The sequence below is a fragment of the Cyclopterus lumpus genome, chromosome 22, assembly GCF_009769545.1.
Source record: "Cyclopterus lumpus isolate fCycLum1 chromosome 22, fCycLum1.pri, whole genome shotgun sequence".
Taxonomy (NCBI): domain Eukaryota; kingdom Metazoa; phylum Chordata; class Actinopteri; order Perciformes; family Cyclopteridae; genus Cyclopterus; species Cyclopterus lumpus.
The window spans coordinates 23,688,200-23,711,750 of record NC_046987.1 but is presented as its reverse complement, the minus strand read 5'-3'; the positions used below and the strand labels follow the sequence as shown (position 1 = coordinate 23,711,750).

At 43.6% G+C, this 23,551-nt stretch overlaps 1 protein-coding gene across 17 annotated transcripts in view; it reads right to left on the bottom strand.

The window, feature by feature from the left end:
- mipol1 (mirror-image polydactyly 1) overlaps positions 1 to 23,551 on the bottom strand; it is a 75,098-nt gene that overhangs the window by 30,664 nt on the left and 20,883 nt on the right. For 13 of the 17 annotated variants that reach the window (XM_034562753.1, XM_034562754.1, XM_034562752.1 and 10 more), the window contains 4 exons: positions 8,160 to 8,235; positions 7,001 to 7,044; positions 4,938 to 5,226; positions 1,973 to 2,096 (listed from right to left, as the gene is read on the bottom strand). In XM_034562753.1, coding sequence (XP_034418644.1) covers positions 1,973 to 2,096; positions 4,938 to 5,226; positions 7,001 to 7,044; positions 8,160 to 8,235 — 533 coding nt within the window. Of the gene's footprint in view, positions 1 to 1,972; positions 2,097 to 4,937; positions 5,227 to 5,677; positions 6,183 to 7,000; positions 7,045 to 8,159; positions 8,236 to 23,551 lie in introns of those variants that run through there. The other 4 variants (XM_034562768.1, XM_034562770.1, XM_034562767.1 and 1 more) reach the window with 4 other exon arrangements.

Below are 23,551 nucleotides of genomic sequence, written 5' to 3'. Positions count from 1 at the left end.
CTCCGTACTGGTCTTGTTAGACCTTGGTGCTGATAAAGGACTCATCTCTGTACTGGTCTTGTTAGACCTTAGTGCTGATAAAGGACTCATCTCTGTACTGGTCTTGTTAGACCTTAGTGCTGATAAAGGACTCATCTCCGTACTGGTATTATTAGACCTTAGTGCTGATAAAGGACTCATCTCTATACTGGTCTTGTTAGACCTTAGTGCTGATAAAGGATTCATCTCCGTACTGGTTATTTTAGACCTTAGTGCTGCGTTCGACACCATTGATCATGACATCCTATTACAGAGACTGGATCAGTCGATTGGCATTTCAGGTACCGCACTAAGTTGGTTTAAATCCTATTTATCAGATCGATCTCAATTTGTATTTGTAAACGATGAAGCCTCAATGACCACCAACGTTAATCACGGAGTTCCACAAGGTTCTGTGCTTGGACCAATTTTATTTACCTTATATATGCTTCCTTTGGGCAACATTATCAGGAAACACTCCATAAACTTTCATTGTTATGCAGATGATACTCAATTATATCTATCGATCAAACCAGAGGAGACCAACCAGCTCGCTAAAATTCAAGAATGTCTTAAAGACATGAAAACATGGATGACCTGCAACTTCCTGATGTTAAACTCAGACAAAACTGAAGTTATTTTACTGTCCCTGAACACCTCAGAGATCAATTATCTGGTGATGTGGTTTCTGTAGATGGCATTGCCCTGGCATCCAACACCACTGTAAAGAATCTCTAGTTATCTTTGACCCAGACTTGTCCTTTAACTCCCACGTTAAGCAAATCTCAAGGATTGCATTTTTTCATCTACGTAACATTTCAAAAATCAGGCACATCTTGTCCCAAAAAGATGCAGAAAAGCTGGTTCACGCGTTTGTTACTTCCAGACTAGATTACTGCAACTCCTTATTATCAGGCTGCTCTAATAAGTCTCTTAAGTCCCTCCAGTTGATCCAGAATGCTGCAGCTCGTGTACTCACAAAAACTAAGAAAAGAGATCACATGACTCCTGTATTAGCTGCTCTGCACTGGCTCCCTGTAAAATCAAGAATCACATTTAAAATTCTTCTCCTCACCTACAAAGCCTTGATTGGTGATGCACCATCATATCTTAAGGAGCTTGTAGTACCATATTGCCCCACTAGAGAGCTGCTCACTAAATGTGGGGCTACTCGTGGTTCCTAGAGTCCTAAAAAGTAGGATGGGAGCCATAGCCTTCAGTTATCAAGCTCCTCTTTTATGGAACCAGCTTCCACTTTCAGTCCGGGAGGCAGACACAGTCACCTTATTCAAGAATAGACTTAAGACTTTCCTCTTTAATAGTGCTTATAGTTAGGGCTGAATCAGGTCTGCCCTGGTCCAGCCCCTTGATATGCTGCTATAGGCTTATAGGCTGCTGGGGGATGTTTTAGGATACACTGAGCACCTATCTCCTCTTCTCTCTCTCCTTATGGATGAATTTACATCTCTCCATTGCACCTTATTAACTCTGCTTCCTCCCCAGAGTCGTTGTGACTTCACATCTCATTGGGTCCATTGGACCTGGAGGTGTCTGATGCTGGTGAGCCGGCCTCCCATTGGCCCTGCTGATGCCCCGCCCCCCCTCCTCTCTACCTCCTTCTGTTTCATGGATTGGAGTTCCATTCATACATTGTCATATTCATGTAATGTGTTTATGTAACTCTGTTCATCTGGTCACATGACATCTATTCTTCTGTCCATCCGGGGAGAGGGATCCTCCTCTGTTGCTCTCCTGAAGGTTTCTTCCCTTTTTTCCCTGTCAAAGGTTATTTTTGGGGAGTTTTTCCTGATCCGATGTGAGGTCAAAGGTCAGGGATGTTGTATATATACAGATTGTAAAGCCCTCTGAGGGGAGTTTGTAATTTGTGATATTGGGCTGTAAAAGATAAACTGAATTGAATTGTATTTATTTATATATGAGTATGTATCTGTACCTTTTGATTCATCCCTCTCAGATTGTCGAGCTCTTTCAGTAAAAACGACATGTTTTTGTCTCGATCAAAAATCTGAAGTCGATCGGACGCTGTGATTGGACCAAACATGACTTCACGATGAGAGCTGGAGGAGACAACAAGTTTAAATTAAAACAACAGTAACAAAGTACATAAAGTAATAAGTACATTAAGTACATACTGAGCAGTTATCTGTTGTCAGAATACGGACAGCAGCGGAGCTCAGCGGCACATTAAAGCTTCTATATTCAGAACATTAATATCTCATCACACAATTATTATCTCACGAAACCTGAGTAGAGAATGACGTCTCTCTCCCTCTGAGAGGGTTTCTTTTCCAGCTTCTCCTTGATCTGGTGCATGTGAGTGCACGTGAGCGTGCCTTTTAGTGCATGTTACTACATGTTAGTGCATGTTAGCGTGCCTTTCAGTGCATCATGGTGTATGTTAGCATGTCTTTTAGTGCATGTTAGTACGTGTTAGTGAACGTGAGCGTGCCTTTTAGTGCATGTTACTACATCTGAGCGCACGTGAGTGTGCCTTTTAGTGCATGTTACTACATGTGAGTGCACGTGTGCGTGCCTTTCAGTGCATGTTACTACATGTTAGTGAACGTGAGCGTGCCTTTTAGTGCATATTACTACATGTTAGTGCATGTTAGCGTGCCTTTTAGTGCATGTTAGTACATGTTAGTTACTTTTAGTGCATATTGGTGCATCTTAGCATGCCTTTTAGTGCATGTAAGTGCATGTGAGAGGCCTTTTAGTACATGTTGGTTTATGATAGTGCATGTTCGTGCACATGAGCATGCCATTTATTGCATGTTAGTGAATGCTAGTAGCCCGAAACCTAACCCCCTAATCCTAACCCACTAACTGGGCTGATTTGAATTACAACGAACAATTGCTCCCCGTGCGCCCGTGCCCCTTGTTCTGGCTCTGTAACGAACCGAACCCGAACCCCCTAACCCTAACCCGTGCCCCTTGTTCTGGCTCTGTAACGAACCGAACCCGAACCCCCTAACCCTAACCCGTGCCCCTTGTTCTGGCTCTGTAACGAACCGAACCCGAACCCCCTAACCCGTGCCCCTTGTTCTGGCTCTGTAACGAACCGAACCCGAACCCCCTAACCCTAACCCGTGCCCCTTGTTCTGGCTCTGTAATGAACCGAACCCGAACCCCCTAACCCGTGCCCCTTGTTCTGGCTCTGTAACGAACCGAACCCGAACCCCCTAACCCCAATCCAAGAGGTTAAAGGGCTCCTGCGGTCTAACTACCCTGAACCCGAGTTTTAGGAGCGTGCTGCTAAAGTTTCACTCTGAGGAACACTAACATATACTTGTATGCTGCTACTTCTTTGTACATGAACACTAAATACAACACAGAGTACAGAGACCAGATGGGAATATTTATCTGCAGCAGGTCAGCTGCTGGTCAGTGAGGCTGTGATTGGTCGGGACCCCTGTGACATCATCTCAGCGTTGGTTTCATTAGAGTGTCACCTGTGTGTAGCGAGGTCAGGTGTTTTAACCTCACATTATCAGAGGAGACGCTGAGACGAAGGCGTCGCTTTAATAAGCAGCTACTGCCTGTAATTCTCTCATATCACCTTAAAGGTCAGACGGCGTAATAAAGCGAGTAAATAAGACACTCTGTCTTTTATAATATCAGCTGCTTCTAATCAACTCTACTATCATTCTATTTCGGTCTCCCTCATTCTAACTTCAACTAATGAAATCAAATCTAAATCTAATAGGTCACATCTCAAACTGCTGCACACAATTCATCTGAAAAGCATCAAAAAGAGACAAAAGAAAAACACCTGAGTTACAGAAAGTAATGAAAAGCAATAAACTTCTTAATAAATCTTCTCTAAACATTTCAGATCAAAAGTATTAATATAACTAGAAAGAGCATTTCCTGCTGAAAATGCGTTGGAATGCTAAAATCTGAAGTTTGAAGCTGAAATATATAAAACAATATCTGAAAATGGCTGAAAATTGCTGAAAATGTGAAGCTTGAAGCTGAAATGTTAAAAGAAAAAAACTGAAGATTGCTGAAAATTGCTGAACATAGCTGAAAACAGCTGAAAATACCAAAAAGGGAAACTTCCTGCTGAAAAGTGTTGAAGCACAAAAACATTGACCTGAACTGCTTAAAATCCTTGTAGTGGAAATGTATAAAACTGCATCCTCTAAAGAATCCAAGTGATGAATCCAAGAAAAGCTGGAAGCTAATCTGTTAAACTGTAGAAGTCGGAGGGATAGTAGAGGTAGTAGAAATATAGTCATAACAAGAGTGGTAGTTTCAACACCTGAGATTTTAGTAGTGGTATTAGTAGCAGTAGTAGAAGAATTCTTTCACGTAAACTTACATTTTGATTTGAAATGCTGTGACTTATTTACTGTAGATGTTTATTATGGGTCTGAGTCAAGGCAGTTCTACAGAGCATGTTGGAGAACCAAACGGAGAGTGGGAGATCTGTGAGGTCTGTGCCTACAACAGTGACAGCCATCGGCGCCTCCAACATGCTTTGGGGGACCCTGCTTGGAAGGAGTTGAATTTTTTAATATTTGAACGGTTTCTATAGTTGAATATATGAACGAAGAGATACAGTTCAAAATACGTACGGAAGAAATAGAAGAATAAGTTGAAGAAAGAATACAAGAACAATAATTAGTTGGACTGCTGAAGCAGTCCAACTAATTAATTATTCAGGTGTTAAATAATCTTGTTGCGCTGATCGTCATTAATATGAGACTTAATCGTTGATTAATGTTCAACTTACAGACATTACACTCTTGTTCTGATTGCAATATTAATGTTTTAATGTTTGATTGTTTTAATTCAACCTTAGTAACCTTAGTTTAACTAACCCCGTCAGTCTCACACAACAGTTTAGGCTTAATTTGCCACTTCAGTGCACAAACTGAAACTTAGGATATCACCTGTCGTCGGGGCTGACCAGGTGTCTTGTGAGAGCGGGACTACCAGTACTTCTGGATGCTCCTCCTCTATCAGGGCTGTCTCCGCAGCTCTCTGCTTGTGGAGAAGGGCCTCGGCTGGGGGAAAGGTCCAGCTCCATGGGCCTTGCACCTCCTGGAGGTCTGGAGGACAAAGGAGAAAGAGGAGAGACAGACCTCCAGTGCAAGAGGCGTGACACAGGAGAGACAGAGCTCCTGTGGGACAGAGGGGAGGGAGAGCAGGAAGACGGAAGCTCTGGAAGGTGCTGAGGGCCTGAACACAGACAAAGACAGACAGGACACAGTAAAAACCCTAACCCTGGACGGGACAGACAGATAGATGAAAGGATGAATGATGAGTGAGTGAATGACTGAGTGGATATGTATAGATGGGTGGATGAATGGTGAATGATGGTGAACGAATGAATAATGAATTAAGGGAAATTAATGAATAATGGTGAATGATGAATGAATGATGGGGAATGAATGAATAATGAATAAAGGTGAATGAATGATGAATGATAGTAAAGGATGAACAAATGATTAATGATGGTGGGTGAATGAATGATGAATGGTGGTGAATGAATGAATTATGAATAATAGTGAATGAATGGTGAATGATGATGAATGAATGATGAATGTAGGTTAATGAATGGTGGTGAATGAATTAGGAATGAATTGAATGATATTGAATGATGAATTAATCATTATCCGCGAATCGCAACCTTAAAGTAGTGGAGGAGTTTGAGTAGGGTCTCACAAGGCGTGGGATACTCTGAGCACCGCAGTGTTGGAGTTCTCTACGGAGAACCAGAGGGTCGCCTCTCTGCGCCTTCAGGTTGTGGGCGTCAGGCTCTGACTGTTGTTTGTGCTTATGCACCAAACAGCAGTTCGGAGTAAATAGCCTTCTTGGAGTCAGTGGTCCTGGAAAGTGGACCTGGTACCGGAACACCTGAGGCCGGAGATCAATAATGGACTTTGAGCCTTAGAGATAGGGTAAGGAGATGAGTTTCCTCTGTAGGATGGCCGGGCTCAGCCTTAGAGATAGGGTAAGGGGATGAGTTTCCTCCGTAGGGGTGCCGGGCTCAGCCTTAGAGATAAGGTAAGGGGATGACTTTCCTCCGTAGGGGTGCCGGGCTCAGCCTTAGAGATAGGGTAAGGAGATGAGTTTCCTCTGTAGGGCTAAGCCTTAGAGATAGGGTAAGGAGATGAGTTTCCTCTGTAGGGCTAAGCCTTAGAGATAGGGTAAGGAGATGAGTTTCCTCTGTAGGGCTAAGCCTTAGAGATAGGGTAAGGAGATGAGTTTCCTCTGTAGGGCTCAGCCTTAGAGATAGGGTAAGGAGATGAGTTTCCTCCTTAGGCTTAGCCTTAGAGATAGGGTAAGGAGATGAGTTTCCTCTGTAGGGCTCAGCCTTAGAGATAGGGTAAGGGGATGAGTTTCCTCTGTAGGACTCAGCCTTAGAGATAGGGTAAAGGGATGAGTTTCCTCTGTAGGGCTCAGCCTTAGAGATAGGGTAAGGAGATGAATTTCCTCCGTAGGGGTACCGGGTTCAGCCTTAAAGATAGGGTAAGGAGATTGGACATCAGGAGGGAACTTGGAGGCGCTACTCCTTCGTGTGGAAAGGAGTCAGCTGAGGTAGTTCAGGCATCTAATCAGGATGCCTCCTGGACGCCTCCCACTAGAGGTTCTCCGGCCCAACTGCGAGGAGACCCCGGGGAAGACCCAAAACATGCTGGAGGAATTATATCTCCCAACTGGCCACGATGGATGGATGGATGAATGATGGAGAACGAATGATGGTGAATGAATGATGGGGAATGAATGATGAATGAATGATGAATGAATGAAGGGGAATTAATGGTGAACGAATGATGGATGAGAGTAAATTAATAAACAGTGAATTAATGAGTAATGATGGTGAATGAATCAATGGATGAATGATGAATGAATAAATAAATGAATGGAGAAATTAATGAATTAATGGATGAATGAATCAGTGAATGAATAATGAATGAATGTATGATAAATTAATGAATGAATAGATTACCCCGAGGAGGGTCAGTCTGGTCCAGGCTCAGGTGGGACCCAGATCTGTAAATCAGAAAAAAGATTTGTGAACTCCGCAGAAAACTGAACTCTCCAGAGGATAAACCCTCTATTTCTCTTTATACTCTAAGAACCGAGAGATTATCAGTTTATTAATATACCGTAGTTTAAAAAGCGTTTAAAAGTGTTTTTCTTTTGCCTCTAGTCAGAGGCAAAAGTGACTAAAACATATATTTTCAACATATATTGATATCACATCACAAACAGCAGGTCCAACATGTAGAGTAACATGTAGACTAAGAAGTAGAGTAACATGTAGAGTAACATGTAGATTAATATATAGATTAACATGTAGGTTAACATGTAGAGTAACATGTAGATTAACATGTAGAGTAACATGTAGATTAACATGTAGAGTAACATGTAGATTAAAATGTTGAGTAACATGTAGAGTAACATATAGATAAACATCTAGAGTAACATGTATATTAACATGTAGAATAACATGTAGAGTAACATGTAATATAACATGTAGATTAACATGTAGAATAACATGTAGATTAACATGTAGAGTAATATGTAGATTAATATATAGTTTAACATGTAGAATAACATGTTGATTAACATGTAGAATAACATGTAGATTAACATGTAGAGTAGCGTGTAGAGTAACATGTTGATTAACATGTAGAGTAACATGTAATATAACATGTAGAGTAACATGTAGACATGTAAAGTAACATGTAGATTAACATGTAGAATAACATGTAGATTAACATGTAGAGTAACATGTAGATTAATATATAGTTTAACATGTAGAATAACATGTTGATTAACATGTAGAATAACATGTAGATTAACATGTAGAGTAGCGTGTAGATTAACATGTAGAGTAGTCCAAAGTTAGATTAATAGATCATCAGGAGTATTTTTTTTTAATCTCTTGTAGTATTGTCTAAGCAATCCCGTGGTTTTATCAAACTGGCATTAGGTCACATAAACGTAAGTGGAGGATAGTTTTACTGGAAGAGTTGAAGAAATTCTCCAGCTCGTTCGGTAGATGCTAGTTAGTGTGACTGAGTCAAGGCCATTTGGGTCAAATAGTCAATAAAATATGCGGTTTGTCTTTCAAACTGCAAAAACCCTTAGAAATGTTCTACCTGTCAGGGCTGCTGAGTTGTTGTGTTGCAGGTGAGGGCAGACGCTGCCGCAGCTCCTCGTTCACTTTGGGATTATCTGAAGAAAACAAAACTGTTTACATTAAACCATCTTTCTGTGTCTTCATCTGTCTGTCTCTTTCCTTCTCTGTCTTTATTCATTATTAATTAATCATTAGCGAGCAGTAATCCTGTCGTCATGTCGAGCTTTCGAAATACTTGCAGCTCATCAGCAGAGCAAACACACCTCTAATATCTCGTTAAGGCCTCGTTAAGGTCGACTAACGGCTTTCATTAAGAGCGGAGCTCCTGAGGTGTAATTAAAGGAGGCAGAAATGTTAAACACTTAAGTCAAAAGTAAACAACAAAACACACAGATTATTCAGACCCTTCAATAGGTGTGTGTGTGTGTGTGTGTGTGTGTGTGTGTGTGTGTGAAGAGCTCTGTACATCTAGTGTCTTCAGATGTCCTCAAGTGTCTTCCGACGTCCTCACGTGTCTTCAGACCTCCTCAAGTTTCTTCACACCTCCTTAAGAGTCTTCAGACATCCTCAAGTATCTTCCGACGTCCTCATGTGTCTTCCGACATCCTCATGTATCTTCAGACGTCCTCAGGTGTCTTTAGACGTCCTCACATGTCTTCAGACCACCTTAAGAGTCTTCAGACGTCCTCCAGTGTCTTTAGATGTCTTCATGTCTCTTCAGATGTTCTCAAGTTTCATAAGATGTCTTCACCTCTCTTCAGATGTCCTCATTCAATTCAATTCAGTTTATTTTGTATAGCCCAATATCACAAATTACGAATTTGCCTCAGAGGGCTTTACAATCTGTAAACTTACGATATCCCTGTCCCAGGACCTCACATTGGATCAGGAAAAACTCCCAAGAAATAGAAAAAAACCTTTCACGGGGATAAAAGGAAGGAACCTTCAGGTGCTCAGTGTATCCTAAAACGTCCCCCAGCAGCCTATAAACCTATAGCAGCATATCAAGGGGCTGGACCAGGGCAAACCTAATTCAGCCCTAACTATAAGCACTATTAAAGAGGAAAGTCTTAAGTCTATTCTTAAATGAGGTGACTGTGTCTGCCTCCCGGACTGAAAGTGGAAGCTGGTTCCATAAAAGAGGAGCTTGATAACTGAAGGCTCTGGCTCCCATCCTACTTTTTAGGACTCTAGGAACCACAAGTAGCCCCGCATTTAGTGAGCGCAGCTCTCTAGTGGGGCAATATGGTACTACAAGCTCCTTAAGATATGATGGTGCATCACCAATCAAGGCTTTGTAGGTGAGGAGAAGAATTTTAAATGTGATTCTTGATTTTACAGGGAGCCAGTGCAGAGCAGCTAATACAGGAGTCATGTGATCTCTTTTCTTAGTTTTTGTGAGTACACGAGCTGCAGCATTCTGGATCAACTGGAGGGACTTAAGAGACTTATTAGAGCAGCCTGATAATAAGGAGTTGCAGTAATCTAGTCTGGAAGTAACAAACGCGTGAACCAGCTTTTCTGCATCTTTTTGAGACAAGATGTGCCTGATTTTTGAAATGTTACGTAGATGAAAAAATGCAATCCTTGAGATTTGCTTAACGTGGAGTTAAAGGACAAGTCTCGGTCAAAGATAACTAGAGATTCTTTACAGTGGTGTTGGATGCCAGGGCAATGCCATCTACAGAAACCACATCACCAGATAATTGATCTCTGAGGTGTTCAGGGCCAGTAAAATAACTTCAGTTTTGTCTGAGTTTAACATCAGGAAGTTGCAGGTCATCTATGTTTTCATGTCTTTAAGACATTCTTGAATTTTAGCGAGCTGGTTGGTCTCCTCTGGTTTGATCGATAGATATAATTGAGTATCATCTGCATAACAATGTAAGTTTATGGAGTGTTTCCTTATAATGTTGCCCAAAGGAACCATATATAAAAGGTAAATAAAAATTGGTCCAAGCACAGAACCTTGTGGAACTCCGTAATAACGTTGGTGGTCATTGAGGCTTCATCGTTTACAAATACAAATTGAGATCGATCTGATAAATAGGATTTAAACCAACTTAGTGCGGTACCTGAAATGCCAATCGACTGATCCAGTCTCTGTAATAGGATGTCATGATCAATGGTGTCGAACGCAGCACTAAGGTCTAATAAGACCAGTACAGAGATGAGTCCTTTATCAGCACTAAGGTCTAACAAGACCAGTACAGAGATGAGTCCTTTATCAGCACCAAGGTCTAACAAGACCAGTACAGAGATGAGTCCTTTATCAGCACTAAGGTCAAACAAGACCAGTACAGAGATGAGTCCTTTATCAGCACTAAGGTCTAACAAGACAAGTACAGAGATGAGTCCTTTATCTGATGCAATTAGGAGGTAATTTGAAATTTTCACCAGTTCTGTCTCTGTGCTGACCTCCTTAAGAGTCTTCAGACGTCCTCAAGTGTCTTTAGATATCTTCATGTCTCTTCAGACGTCTTCAAGTTTCTTAAGATGTCTTCACGTCTCTTCAGATGTCCTCATGTGTCCTCAGATGTCTTCACGTGTCTTCAGAGGTCCTCATGTGTCTTCAGATGTCCTCGTTTTTCCATGCATCCTCAAGTGTCTTCAGACCTCCTCACGTCCTCACATGTCTTCAGACGTCCTCACGTGTCTTCAGACTGCCATAAGTCTTTAGACGTCCTCACGTATCTTCAGACATCCTTAAGAGACTTCAGACGTCCTCAAGTGTCTTTCGATGTCCTCATGAGTCTTCAGATTTCTTCACGTCTCTTCTAACATTCTCAAGTGTCTTCAGACGTCCTCAAGTGTCTTCAGACATGCTCATGTGTCTTTAGATGTCCTCAAGTGTCTTTAGGCGTCTTCACGTGTCTTTAGACATCCTCACGTGTTTTCAGACCTCCTTAAGAGACTTCAGACGTCCTCAAGTGTCTTTAGATGTCTTCATGTCTCTTCAGACATCCTCAAGTTTCTTAAGATGTCTTCACGTCTCTTCAAATGTCCTCATCTGTCTTCAGATGTCCTCATGTGTCTTCAGATGTCCTCAGATGTCTTCAGAGGTCCTTAAGAGTCCTTCAGCGTCCTCGCGTGTCTGTAGACATCCTTACGTGTCTTCAGACCTCATTAAGTGCCTTTAGATGTCCTCAAGGGTCTTCAGATGTCCTTTTCACAACATGAAAACCAAAAGTCTTCACATTCAAACACATCAAGATGAAGAGCCTGGACTTCCTTAGAAATCAGACAGAAAGAGGAAGCCCAACAGAAAGTCACCCAGGAAGTCCAAGAAGAAGCCCAATAGGAAGCCCAACAAGAAGTCCAAGAGGAAGTCCAATAGTACGTCCAATAGGAAGCCCAACAGGAAGATCAACAGAGAGTCAAAGAGGAAGCCCAAGAGAAAGTCCAACAGGACGTCCCACAGGAAGTCCAAGAGCTTCTTCAAACTAAATTTCAGGAAATACAGACCAGACAATAGAAACCAAGCTGGTCTGATTAAAAGACAACATCTCTCTTGAACACCATCTATATCACTGGGGAAAGCCAAACTGGTTCCAGACTGTTTCCAGTTTCATTATTGAGAAAACAGTATCCATTAGTTTTATTCAACTTTAAAGTGCTGTCCATTATGAAGATCGCCACGTCCAACATTCATGAACAGGATAGGAAGTCCTGGTTCTGATAGGGTACGTCGTGATTGTTAAGACCTCTGACAAGTGATCACATCTGTGTGAAAGTGATGAATCTGATTTTGTGTAGAAGCGAGTGAATTAATCGTTTAAATGGTTGCTTGTGATGGGTCCTGGACCTGGTTCTGGTTTTGGTCGTGGTCCTAGTTTTGCGGTATTACATCTATAGAAAAATTGAACATTGTCACTTTCAAACTTTTCTCATTTCCTGTCGTCCTATGCCCCCCCCCCCATCTTGTGGACTCAGAGCTAATTGAGCGCGGCGGCACTCCTTATTATTCATGTACAATTACAGAAGTGATAATGTGTTAAATCCTTCTAAATGACCATCCATGCCTCGCGCTCGCTTTGAAGTCTCGTCAAAGATGGTAAAATCTGCAGAAAAAAGGGAAACTACAAAGGCCAATCAGAGGACCAATCTACATGAACCAATGAGGAGAAGAGGGGGGAGGCGGGGGAGGTTTGTCTCCCCTCCTACCCCCTTCTTCTTCATGTAATATAAACTAAAGTCCATTAATTTTTTAAGCTGTATTTAATACATTTTGTGCAGAAAGTTTGGTGCAGTGAGTGTCGGGTGTTCCAGCTGACTGCATGAATATTAATGACGGTGTTACGATGATTAAAGAGGCTTCAGCTCAAATCCAACACAATCCGCCTGTGATCCGCCCGCCACCACGCTGCCGCTGCCACGCCGCCGCACATGAATTTAGATACCGACGTTAAGCCGAGGGAGACACACACACACACACACTGATATATATTAATATATTAATGCATACATACAGTAAGTACTGATTTACAACCGCGAGAGTCAATCTGACTTTTCATCCACTGTTTGTTTTTGTTTGAGCTGAAACAATTAGTCTATTCATCAATTAGATGATCAAATGAAAAATAAGCAGCAACTATTTTCATATCTAAGTCATAGAGAGTCATACAGACAGAGAAAAAGAGAGACAGAAAGAGATAGGGAGAGACAGACAGACAGAGACAGAAAGAGAAAGAGAGAGAGAGAGAGAGAGACAGGAAGACAGACAGACAGAAAGAGAGAGGAAGAGACAGACAGACAGAGACAGAAAGAGAAAGAGAGAGAGAGAGAGAGAGACAGGAAGACAGACAGACAGAAAGAGAGAGGAAGAGACAGACAGACCGAGAGAGAGACAGAAAGAGAAAGACAGACAGACAGACAAACAGGCGGAGAGAGAGATAGACAGACAAAGAGACAGAGACAGACATCAGAGACATGATGACGGACATCAGACATGTTGACGGACATCAGACATGATGATGGACATCAGACATCAGACATGTTGACGGACATCAGACAAGATGACGGACATCAGAGACATGATGACGGACATCAGACAAGATGACGGACATCAGAGACATGATGACGGACATCAGACAAGATGACGGACATCAGACATGATGATGGACATCAGACATCAGAGACATGATGACGGACATCAGACATGTTGACGGACATCAGACATGATGATGGACATCAGACATCAGACATGTTGACGGACATCAGAGACATGATGACGGACATCAGACAAGATGACGGACATCAGACAAGATGACGGACATCAGACATGATGATGGACATCAGACATCAGAGACATGATGACGGACATCAGACAAGATGACGGACATCAGACATGATGATGGACATCAGACATCAGAGACATGATGACGGACATCAGACATGATGACGGACATCAGACATCAGAGACATGATGACGGACATCAGAGACATGATGACGGACATCAGACATCAGAGACATGATGACGGACATCAGACATGATGACGGACATCAGAGACATGATGACGGACATCCGACATGATGACGGACATCAGACATGATGACGGACATCCGACATGATGACGGACATCAGACATGATGACGGACATCCGACATGATGACGGACATCAGACATCAGAGACATGATGACGGACATCAGAGACATGATGACGGACATCCGACATGATGACGGTGTGGCATCACAAGGGGACAGGTAGTGGAGGGGCGCTACAGAGTGGCCACCAGTGCAAAAACTACATCTCCCAGCCTGCCTCACCGCTCACCCAGCTGCAGCTGCTTAAGGCACCTGATTGAGGCAGGGCTGGGAGACTTAAGGGAGAGCACCTGGGAAGGAGAAAGGAGAGCGGAAGGTGAACCCACGAGCACCTGGAAGAGGACAACAAGGGAGAGGACCTCGTAGCCTGGATTCACCAGGATTGAGTTTTTGTTTGATTAATTAACCACGTTCTCCTCCGGGATGTTTTGTGTTATCTAACTGGACCTTTTTTTGATACTTTGTTGTTTTTGGATGTTACCTTGCTGGTGGGATGGGAAATAAACCTGGACTTTTTGTTAAATACCCTCGGACGTGCCTGTGTTCATCTCTCTCTTTGCACCGCCCCAGGCTAGCCTGTCCTAGCGACAGCCCGTGACACTACAACGGACATCCGACATGATGACGGACATCAGACATCAGACATGATGACGGACATCAGAAATCAGACATGATGACGGACATCAGACATCAGACATGATGACGGACATCAGACATGATGACGGACATCAGACATCAGACAAGATGACGGACATCAGACATGATGACGGACATCAGAAATCAGACATGATGACGGACATCCGACAAGATGACGGACATCAGACATCAGACAAGATGACGGACATCAGACATGATGACGGACATCAGAAATCAGACATGATGACGGACATCCGACAAGATGACGGACATCAGACATCAGACAAGATGACGGACATCAGACATGATGACGGACATCAGAAATCAGACATGATGACGGACATCAGACAAGATGACGGACATCAGACATCAGACAAGATGACGGACATCAGACATGATGACGGACATCAGAAATCAGACATGATGACGGACATCCGACATGATGACGGACATCAGACATCAGAGACATGATGATGGACATCAGAGACATGATGACGGACATCAGACAAGATGACGGACATCAGACATGATGACGGACATCAGACATCAGACATGATGACGGACATCAGACATGATGACGGACATCAGACAAGATGACGGACATCAGACATGATGACGGACATCAGACATCAGACATGATGACGGACATCAGACATGATGACGGACATCAGACAAGATGACGGACATCAGACATGATGATGGACATCAGACAAGATGATGGACATCAGACAAGATGACGGACATCAGACATGATGATGGACATCAGACAAGATGACGGACATCAGACATGATGACGGACATCAGACATCAGACATGATGTCGGACATCAGACAAGATGACGGACATCAGACATGATGATGGACATCAGACAAGATGACGGACATCCGACAAGATGACGGACATCAGACATCAGACAAGATGACGGACATCAGACATGATGACGGACATCAGAAATCAGACATGATGACGGACATCCGACAAGATGACGGACATCAGACATCAGACAAGATGACGGACATCAGACATGATGACGGACATCAGAAATCAGACATGATGACGGACATCAGACAAGATGACGGACATCAGACATCAGACAAGATGACGGACATCAGACATGATGACGGACATCAGAAATCAGACATGATGACGGACATCCGACATGATGACGGACATCAGACATCAGAGACATGATGATGGACATCAGAGACATGATGACGGACATCAGACAAGATGACGGACATCAGACATGATGACGGACATCAGACATCAGACATGATGACGGACATCAGACATGATGACTGACATCAGACAAGATGACGGACATCAGACATGATGACGGACATCAGACATCAGACATGATGACGGACATCAGACATGATGACGGACATCAGACAAGATGACGGACATCAGACATGATGATGGACATCAGACAAGATGATGGACATCAGACAAGATGACGGACATCAGACATGATGATGGACATCAGACAAGATGACGGACATCAGACATGATGACGGACATCAGACATCAGACATGATGTCGGACATCAGACAAGATGACGGACATCAGACATGATGATGGACATCAGACAAGATGACGGACATCAGACATGATGACGGACATCAGACATCAGACATGATGTCGGACATCAGACAAGATGACGGACATCAGACAAGATGACGGACATCAGAGACATGATGACGGACATCAGACAAGATGACGGACATCAGACATGATGACGGACATCGGACATCAGACATGATGACGGACATCAGACATGATGACGGACATCAGACAAGATGACGGACATCAGACATCAGACAAGATGACGGACATCAGACATGATGACGGACATCAGACAAGATGACGGACATCAGACATCAGACAAGATGACGGACATCAGACAAGATGACGGACATCAGACATCAGACATGATGACGGACATCAGACAAGATGACGGACATCAGATCAGACAAGATGACGGACATCAGACATCAGACATGATGACGGACATCAGACATGATGACGTACATCAGACAAGATGACGGACATCAGACAAGATGTCGGACATCAGAAATCAGACATGATGACGGACATCAGACAAGATGACGGACATCAGACAAGATGACGGACATCAGACATCAGACATGATGACGTACATCAGAGACATGATGACGGACATCAGACATCAGACATGATGACGGACATCAGAAATCAGACATGATGACGGACATCAGACATGATGACGGACATCCGACATGATGACGGACATCAGACATCAGAGACATGATGATGGACATCAGAGACATGATGACGGACATCAGACAAGATGACGGACATCAGACATGATGACGGACATCAGACATCAGACATGATGACGGACATCAGACAAGATGACGGACATCAGACATCAGACAAGATGACGGACATCAGACATGATGACGGACATCAGAAATCAGACATGATGACGGACATCCGACATGATGACGGACATCAGACATCAGAGACATGATGATGGACATCAGAGACATGATGACGGACATCAGACAAGATGACGGACATCAGACATGATGACGGACATCAGACATCAGACATGATGACGGACATCAGACATGATGACGGACATCAGACAAGATGACGGACATCAGACATGATGACGGACATCAGACATCAGACATGATGACGGACATCAGACATGATGACGGACATCAGACAAGATGACGGACATCAGACATGATGATGGACATCAGACAAGATGATGGACATCAGACAAGATGACGGACATCAGACATGATGATGGACATCAGACAAGATGACGGACATCAGACATGATGACGGACATCAGACATCAGACATGATGACGGACATCAGACATGATGACGGACATCAGACAAGATGAAGGACATCAGACATGATGATGGACATCAGACAAGATGATGGACATCAGACAAGATGACGGACATCAGACATGATGACGGACATCCGACAAGATGACGGACATCAGACATCAGACAAGATGACGGACATCAGACATGATGACGGACATCAGAAATCAGACATGATGACGGACATCAGACAAGATGACGGACATCAGACATCAGACAAGATGACGGACATCAGACATGATGACGGACATCAGAAATCAGACATGATGACGGACATCCGACATGATGACGGACATCAGACATCAGAGACATGATGATGGACATCAGAGACATGATGACGGACATCAGACAAGATGACGGACATCAGACATGATGACGGACATCAGACATCAGACATGATGACGGACATCAGACATGATGACGGACATCAGACAAGATGACGGACATCAGACATGATGACGGACATCAGACATCAGACATGATGACGGACATCAGACATGATGACGGACATCAGACAAGATGACGGACATCAGACATGATGATGGACATCAGACAAGATGATGGACATCAGACAAGATGACGGACATCAGACATGATGATGGACATCAGACAAGATGACGGACATCAGACATGATGACGGACATCAGACATCAGACATGATGTCGGACATCAGACAAGATGACGGACATCAGACATGATGATGGACATCAGACAAGATGACGGACATCAGACATGATGACGGACATCAGACATCAGACATGATGTCGGACATCAGACAAGATGACGGACATCAGACAAGATGACGGACATCAGAGACATGATGACGGACATCAGACAAGATGACGGACATCAGACATGATGACGGACATCGGACATCAGACATGATGACGGACATCAGACATGATGACGGACATCAGACAAGATGACGGACATCAGACATCAGACAAGATGACGGACATCAGACATGATGACGGACATCAGACAAGATGACGGACATCAGACATCAGACAAGATGACGGACATCAGACATCAGACATGATGACGGACATCAGACAAGATGACGGACATCAGATCAGACAAGATGACGGACATCAGACATCAGACATGATGACGGACATCAGACATGATGACGTACATCAGACAAGATGACGGACATCAGACAAGATGTCGGACATCAGAAATCAGACATGATGACGGACATCAGACAAGATGACGGACATCAGACAAGATGACGGACATCAGACATCAGACATGATGACGTACATCAGAGACATGATGACGGACATCAGACATCAGACATGATGACGGACATCAGAAATCAGACATGATGACGGACATCAGACATGATGACGGACATCCGACATGATGACGGACATCAGACATCAGAGACATGATGATGGACATCAGAGACATGATGACGGACATCAGACAAGATGACGGACATCAGACATGATGACGGACATCAGACATCAGACATGTTGTCGGACATCAGACAAGATGACGGACATCAGACAAGATGACGGACATCAGACATCAGACATGATGACGGACATCAGACAAGATGACGGACATCAGATCAGACAAGATGACGGACATCAGACATCAGACATGATGACGGACATCAGACATGATGACGTACATCAGACAAGATGTCGGACATCAGAAATCAGACATGATGACGGACATCAGACAAGATGACGGACATCAGACATCAGACATGATGACGTACATCAGAGACATGACGGACATCAGACATCAGACATGATGACGGACATCAGAAATCAGACATGATGACGGACATCAGACATGATGACGGACATCCGACATGATGACGGACATCAGACATCAGAGACATGATGATGGACATCAGAGACATGATGACGGACATCAGACAAGATGACGGACATCAGACATGATGACGGACATCAGACATGATGACGGACATCAGACATGATGACGGACATCAGACAAGATGACGGACATCAGAGACATGATGACGGACATCAGACAAGATGACGGACATCAGACATGATGACGGACATCAGACATCAGACATGATGACGGACATCAGACATCAGACATGATGACGGACATCAGACATGATGACGGACATCAGACAAGATGACGGACATCAGACATCAGACATGATGACGGACATCAGACATGATGACGGACATCAGATATCAGACATGATGTCGGACATCAGACAAGATGACGGACATCAGACATGATGACGGACATCAGACAAGATGACGGACATCAGACATGATGACGGACATCGGACATCAGACATGATGACGGACATCAGACATCAGACATGATGACGGACATCAGACAAGATGACGGACATCAGACATCAGACAAGATGACGGACATCAGACATCAGACATGATGACGGACATCAGACATGATGACGGACATCAGAAGTGGTTACGGACATCAGACAAGATGACGGACATCAGACATCCGACATGATGACGGACATCAGACATCAGACATGATGACGGACATCAGACATGATGACGGACATCAGAAGTGGTTACGGACATCAGACAAGATGACGGACATCAGACATCCGACATGATGACGGACATCAGACAAGATGACGGACATCAGACATCAGACATGATGACGGACATCAGACAAGATGACGGACATCAGACATGATGACGGACATCAGACAAGATGACGGACATCAGAAGTGGTTACGGACATCAGACAAGATGACGGACATCAGACATCCGACATGATGACGGACATCAGACATGATGACGGACATCAGACAAGATGACGGACATCAGACAAGATGACGGACATCAGACATGATGACGGACATCAGATCAGACAAGATGACGGACATCAGACATCAGACATGATGACGGACATCAGACATGATGACGGACATCAGACAAGATGACGGACATCAGAAGTGGTTACGGACATCAGACAAGATGACGGACATCAGACATCCGACATGATGACGGACATCAGACATGATGACGGACATCAGACAAGATGACGGACATCAGACAAGATGACGGACATCAGACATCAGACATGATGACGTACATCAGACAAGATGACGGACATCAGACAAGATGACGGACATCAGATCAGACAAGATGACGGACATCAGACAAGATGACGGACATCAGACAAGATGACGGACATCAGACATCAGACATGATGACGTACATCAGACATGATGACGGACATTAGACATGATGATGGACATCAGACATCAGACATGATGACGGACATCAGACAAGATGACGGACATCAGACATCAGACAAGATGACGGACATCAGACAAGATGACGACGGACATCAGACATCAGACAAGATGACGGACATCAGACATCAGACATGATGACGTACATCAGACAAGATGACGGACATCAGACAAGATGACGGACATCAGACATGATGACGGACATCAGACATGATGACGGACATCAGACATGATGACGGACATCAGACAAGATGACGGACATCAGACAAGATGACGGACGTTTCTTTTCGTCCCTTTAACTCTCTATTACCTCCCTGTGGAGACTTTTGTCTTTCTCTGTTGTCTTTGTTCTACTAAATGTCTATTACAGACCATGATGTCCGGCCATGTCACCATGGTTACAACATACAATGAGCTCAAATACAGTGGAGCAAGGTGATGATGTCACCTCCTCATGTGATTTTCATCCACAAAATAAGAATACTTTTATTCATCAATATCTTATTGATCAGACTCTACAAGAACCGAAGCGACCACACACACACGCACACACGCACACACACACACACACACACACTGTTCAGTAGATTAATATAATGACAGAAGCAGAAGACAAAGGCAGAGAGAGGCTGAGAGTGAATGAGTAGAGAGAGGGAGGAGACGGTCGTGTGAACTGTGTTTAATCTGCAGAGTGGGTGGTCCACACACACACAATATTGTTGGGTGAGGGTGGGCTGCAGACTATGGTTTGTTTGATCAGACTGAAGTAGTTGCTATTCATGTCTCTGTGTAGGAATGTGTGTGTGTGTGTGTGTGTGTGTGTGCGTGCGTGTGTGTGTGCGTGCGTGTGTGTGTGTGTGTGTGCGTGTGTGTGTGTGCGCGTAGCAGCTGCTCATTGATCAGAAACATACGGCTCGATCTGTGACTATCAATAAAGTTTATTTCACAGGTTTAAACGGAGAATACATTTCTTATTTCTCATTCTTATTACACAAAAGTCTTATTTTGGTAGTGTTATCCTTCATTTCTCTCTGTAATAATACTTCCTGTTTGTAGGTGGCGCCCCAAACTCATGTTTAACGTTAGATGATGTTTACTATATAATTATATTTATTAGGTCTCCATGTCTCTTTCTTCATATCTCCAGGTCTCCATGTCTCTAGGTATCTTTGTTTTCATGTCTCCATATCTCTATGTTGCCATGTCTTCATGTCTCCAGGTCTCTATGTCTACATGTCTTGATGTCTTGATGTCTTGATGTCTTCATGTGTCCATGTGTCCATGTCTCCATGTCTCTTTGTCTCCAGGTCTTTAGGTCTCCATGTCTCTTGGTCTCCACGTCTCCATGTCTTCATGTCTCTATGTCTACATGTCTACATGTCTGCATGTCTGCATGTCTGCATGTCCGCATGTCTACATGTCTACATGTCTACATGTCTACATGTCTCCACGTCTTTAGGTCTCCATGTCTCTTGGTCTCCACGTCTTCATGTCTCCAGGTCTTTAGGTCTCCATGTCTCTTGGTCTCCACGTCTTCATGTCTCCAGGTCTTTAGGTCTCCAGGTCTTTAGGTCTCCATGTCTCTTGGTCTCCATGTCTCTTGGTCTCCATGTCTTCATGTCTCCAGGTCTCCATGTCTCTATGTCTTCATGTCTCTATGTCTTCATGCCTCCATGTCTACATGTCTTCATGTCTTCATGTCTCCATGTCTTCATGTCTACACGTCTTCATGTCTCCACGTCTTTAGGTCTCCATGTCTCTTGGTCTCCACGTCTTCATGTCTCCAGTTCTTTAGGTCTCCAGGTCTTTAGGTCTCCAGGTCTCTTGGTCTCCATGTCTCTTGGTCTCCATGTCTCCAGGTCTCCATGTCTCTATGTCTTCATGTCTATGTCTTCATGCCTCCATGTCTTCATGTCTCCATGTCTTCATGTCTACATGTCTTCATGTCTCCATGTCTCCACATCTTCACGTCTCTTGGTCTCCGGTCTTCATGTCTCCAACTCTCTATGTCTCTTGGTCTCCATGTCTCAATGTCTTCATGTCTGCATGTAGACATGTCTACATGTATCTATGTCTTCATGTCTTCATGTCTTCATGTCTCTTTGTCTACATGTCTTCATGTCTCTATGTCTTCATGTCTACATGTCTACATGTCTTCATGTCTTCATGTCTTCACGTCTCTTGGTCTCCGGTCTTCATGTCTCCAACTCTCTATGTCTCTTGGTCTCCATGTCTCAATGTCTTCATGTCTGCATGTAGACATGTCTACATGTATCTATGTCTTCATGTCTACATGTCTTCATGTCTTCATGTCTCTTTGTCTACATGTCTTCATGTCTCTATGTCTTCATGTCTACATGTCTACATGTCTTCATGTCTTCATGTCTCTTTGTCTACATGTCTTCATGTCTCTATGTCTTCATGTCTACATGTCTACATGTCTTCATGTCTCTTTGTCTACATGTCTTCATGTCTCTATGTCTTCATGTCTACATGTCTACATGTCTTCATGTCTTCATGTCTCTTTGTCTACATGTCTTCATGTCTACATGTCTTGATGTCTACATGTCTTGATGTCTACATGTCTTGATGTCTACATGTCTAAATGTCTAAATGTCTTCATGTCTCCATGTTTCTATGTCTCTATGTCTCCATGTCTACATGTCTCCATGTTTCTATGTCTCTATGTCTCTATGTCTCTATGTCTCCATGTCTCTACATCTCCATGTCTACATGTCTTCATGTCTCTAAGTCGCCATGTCTTCATGTCTACATGTCTTCATGTATTCATGTCTCCATGTCTCCACGTCTTCATGTCTCCAGGTCTTTAGGTCTCCATGTCTCTTGGTCTCCATGTCTTCGTGTCTCCAGGTCTCTATGTCTTCATGTCTCTATGTCTTCATGTCTCCATGTCTACATGTATTCATGTCTCCATGTCTCCAGGTCTCCATGTCTCTTTGTCTTCATGTCTTCATGTCTCTATGTTGCCATGTCTTCATGTGTCCACGTCTTTAGGTCTCCATGTCTCTTGGTCTCCACGTCTTCATGTCTCCAGGTCTTTAGGTCTCCATGTCTCTTGGTCTCCATGTCTTCATGTCTCCAGGTCTTTAGG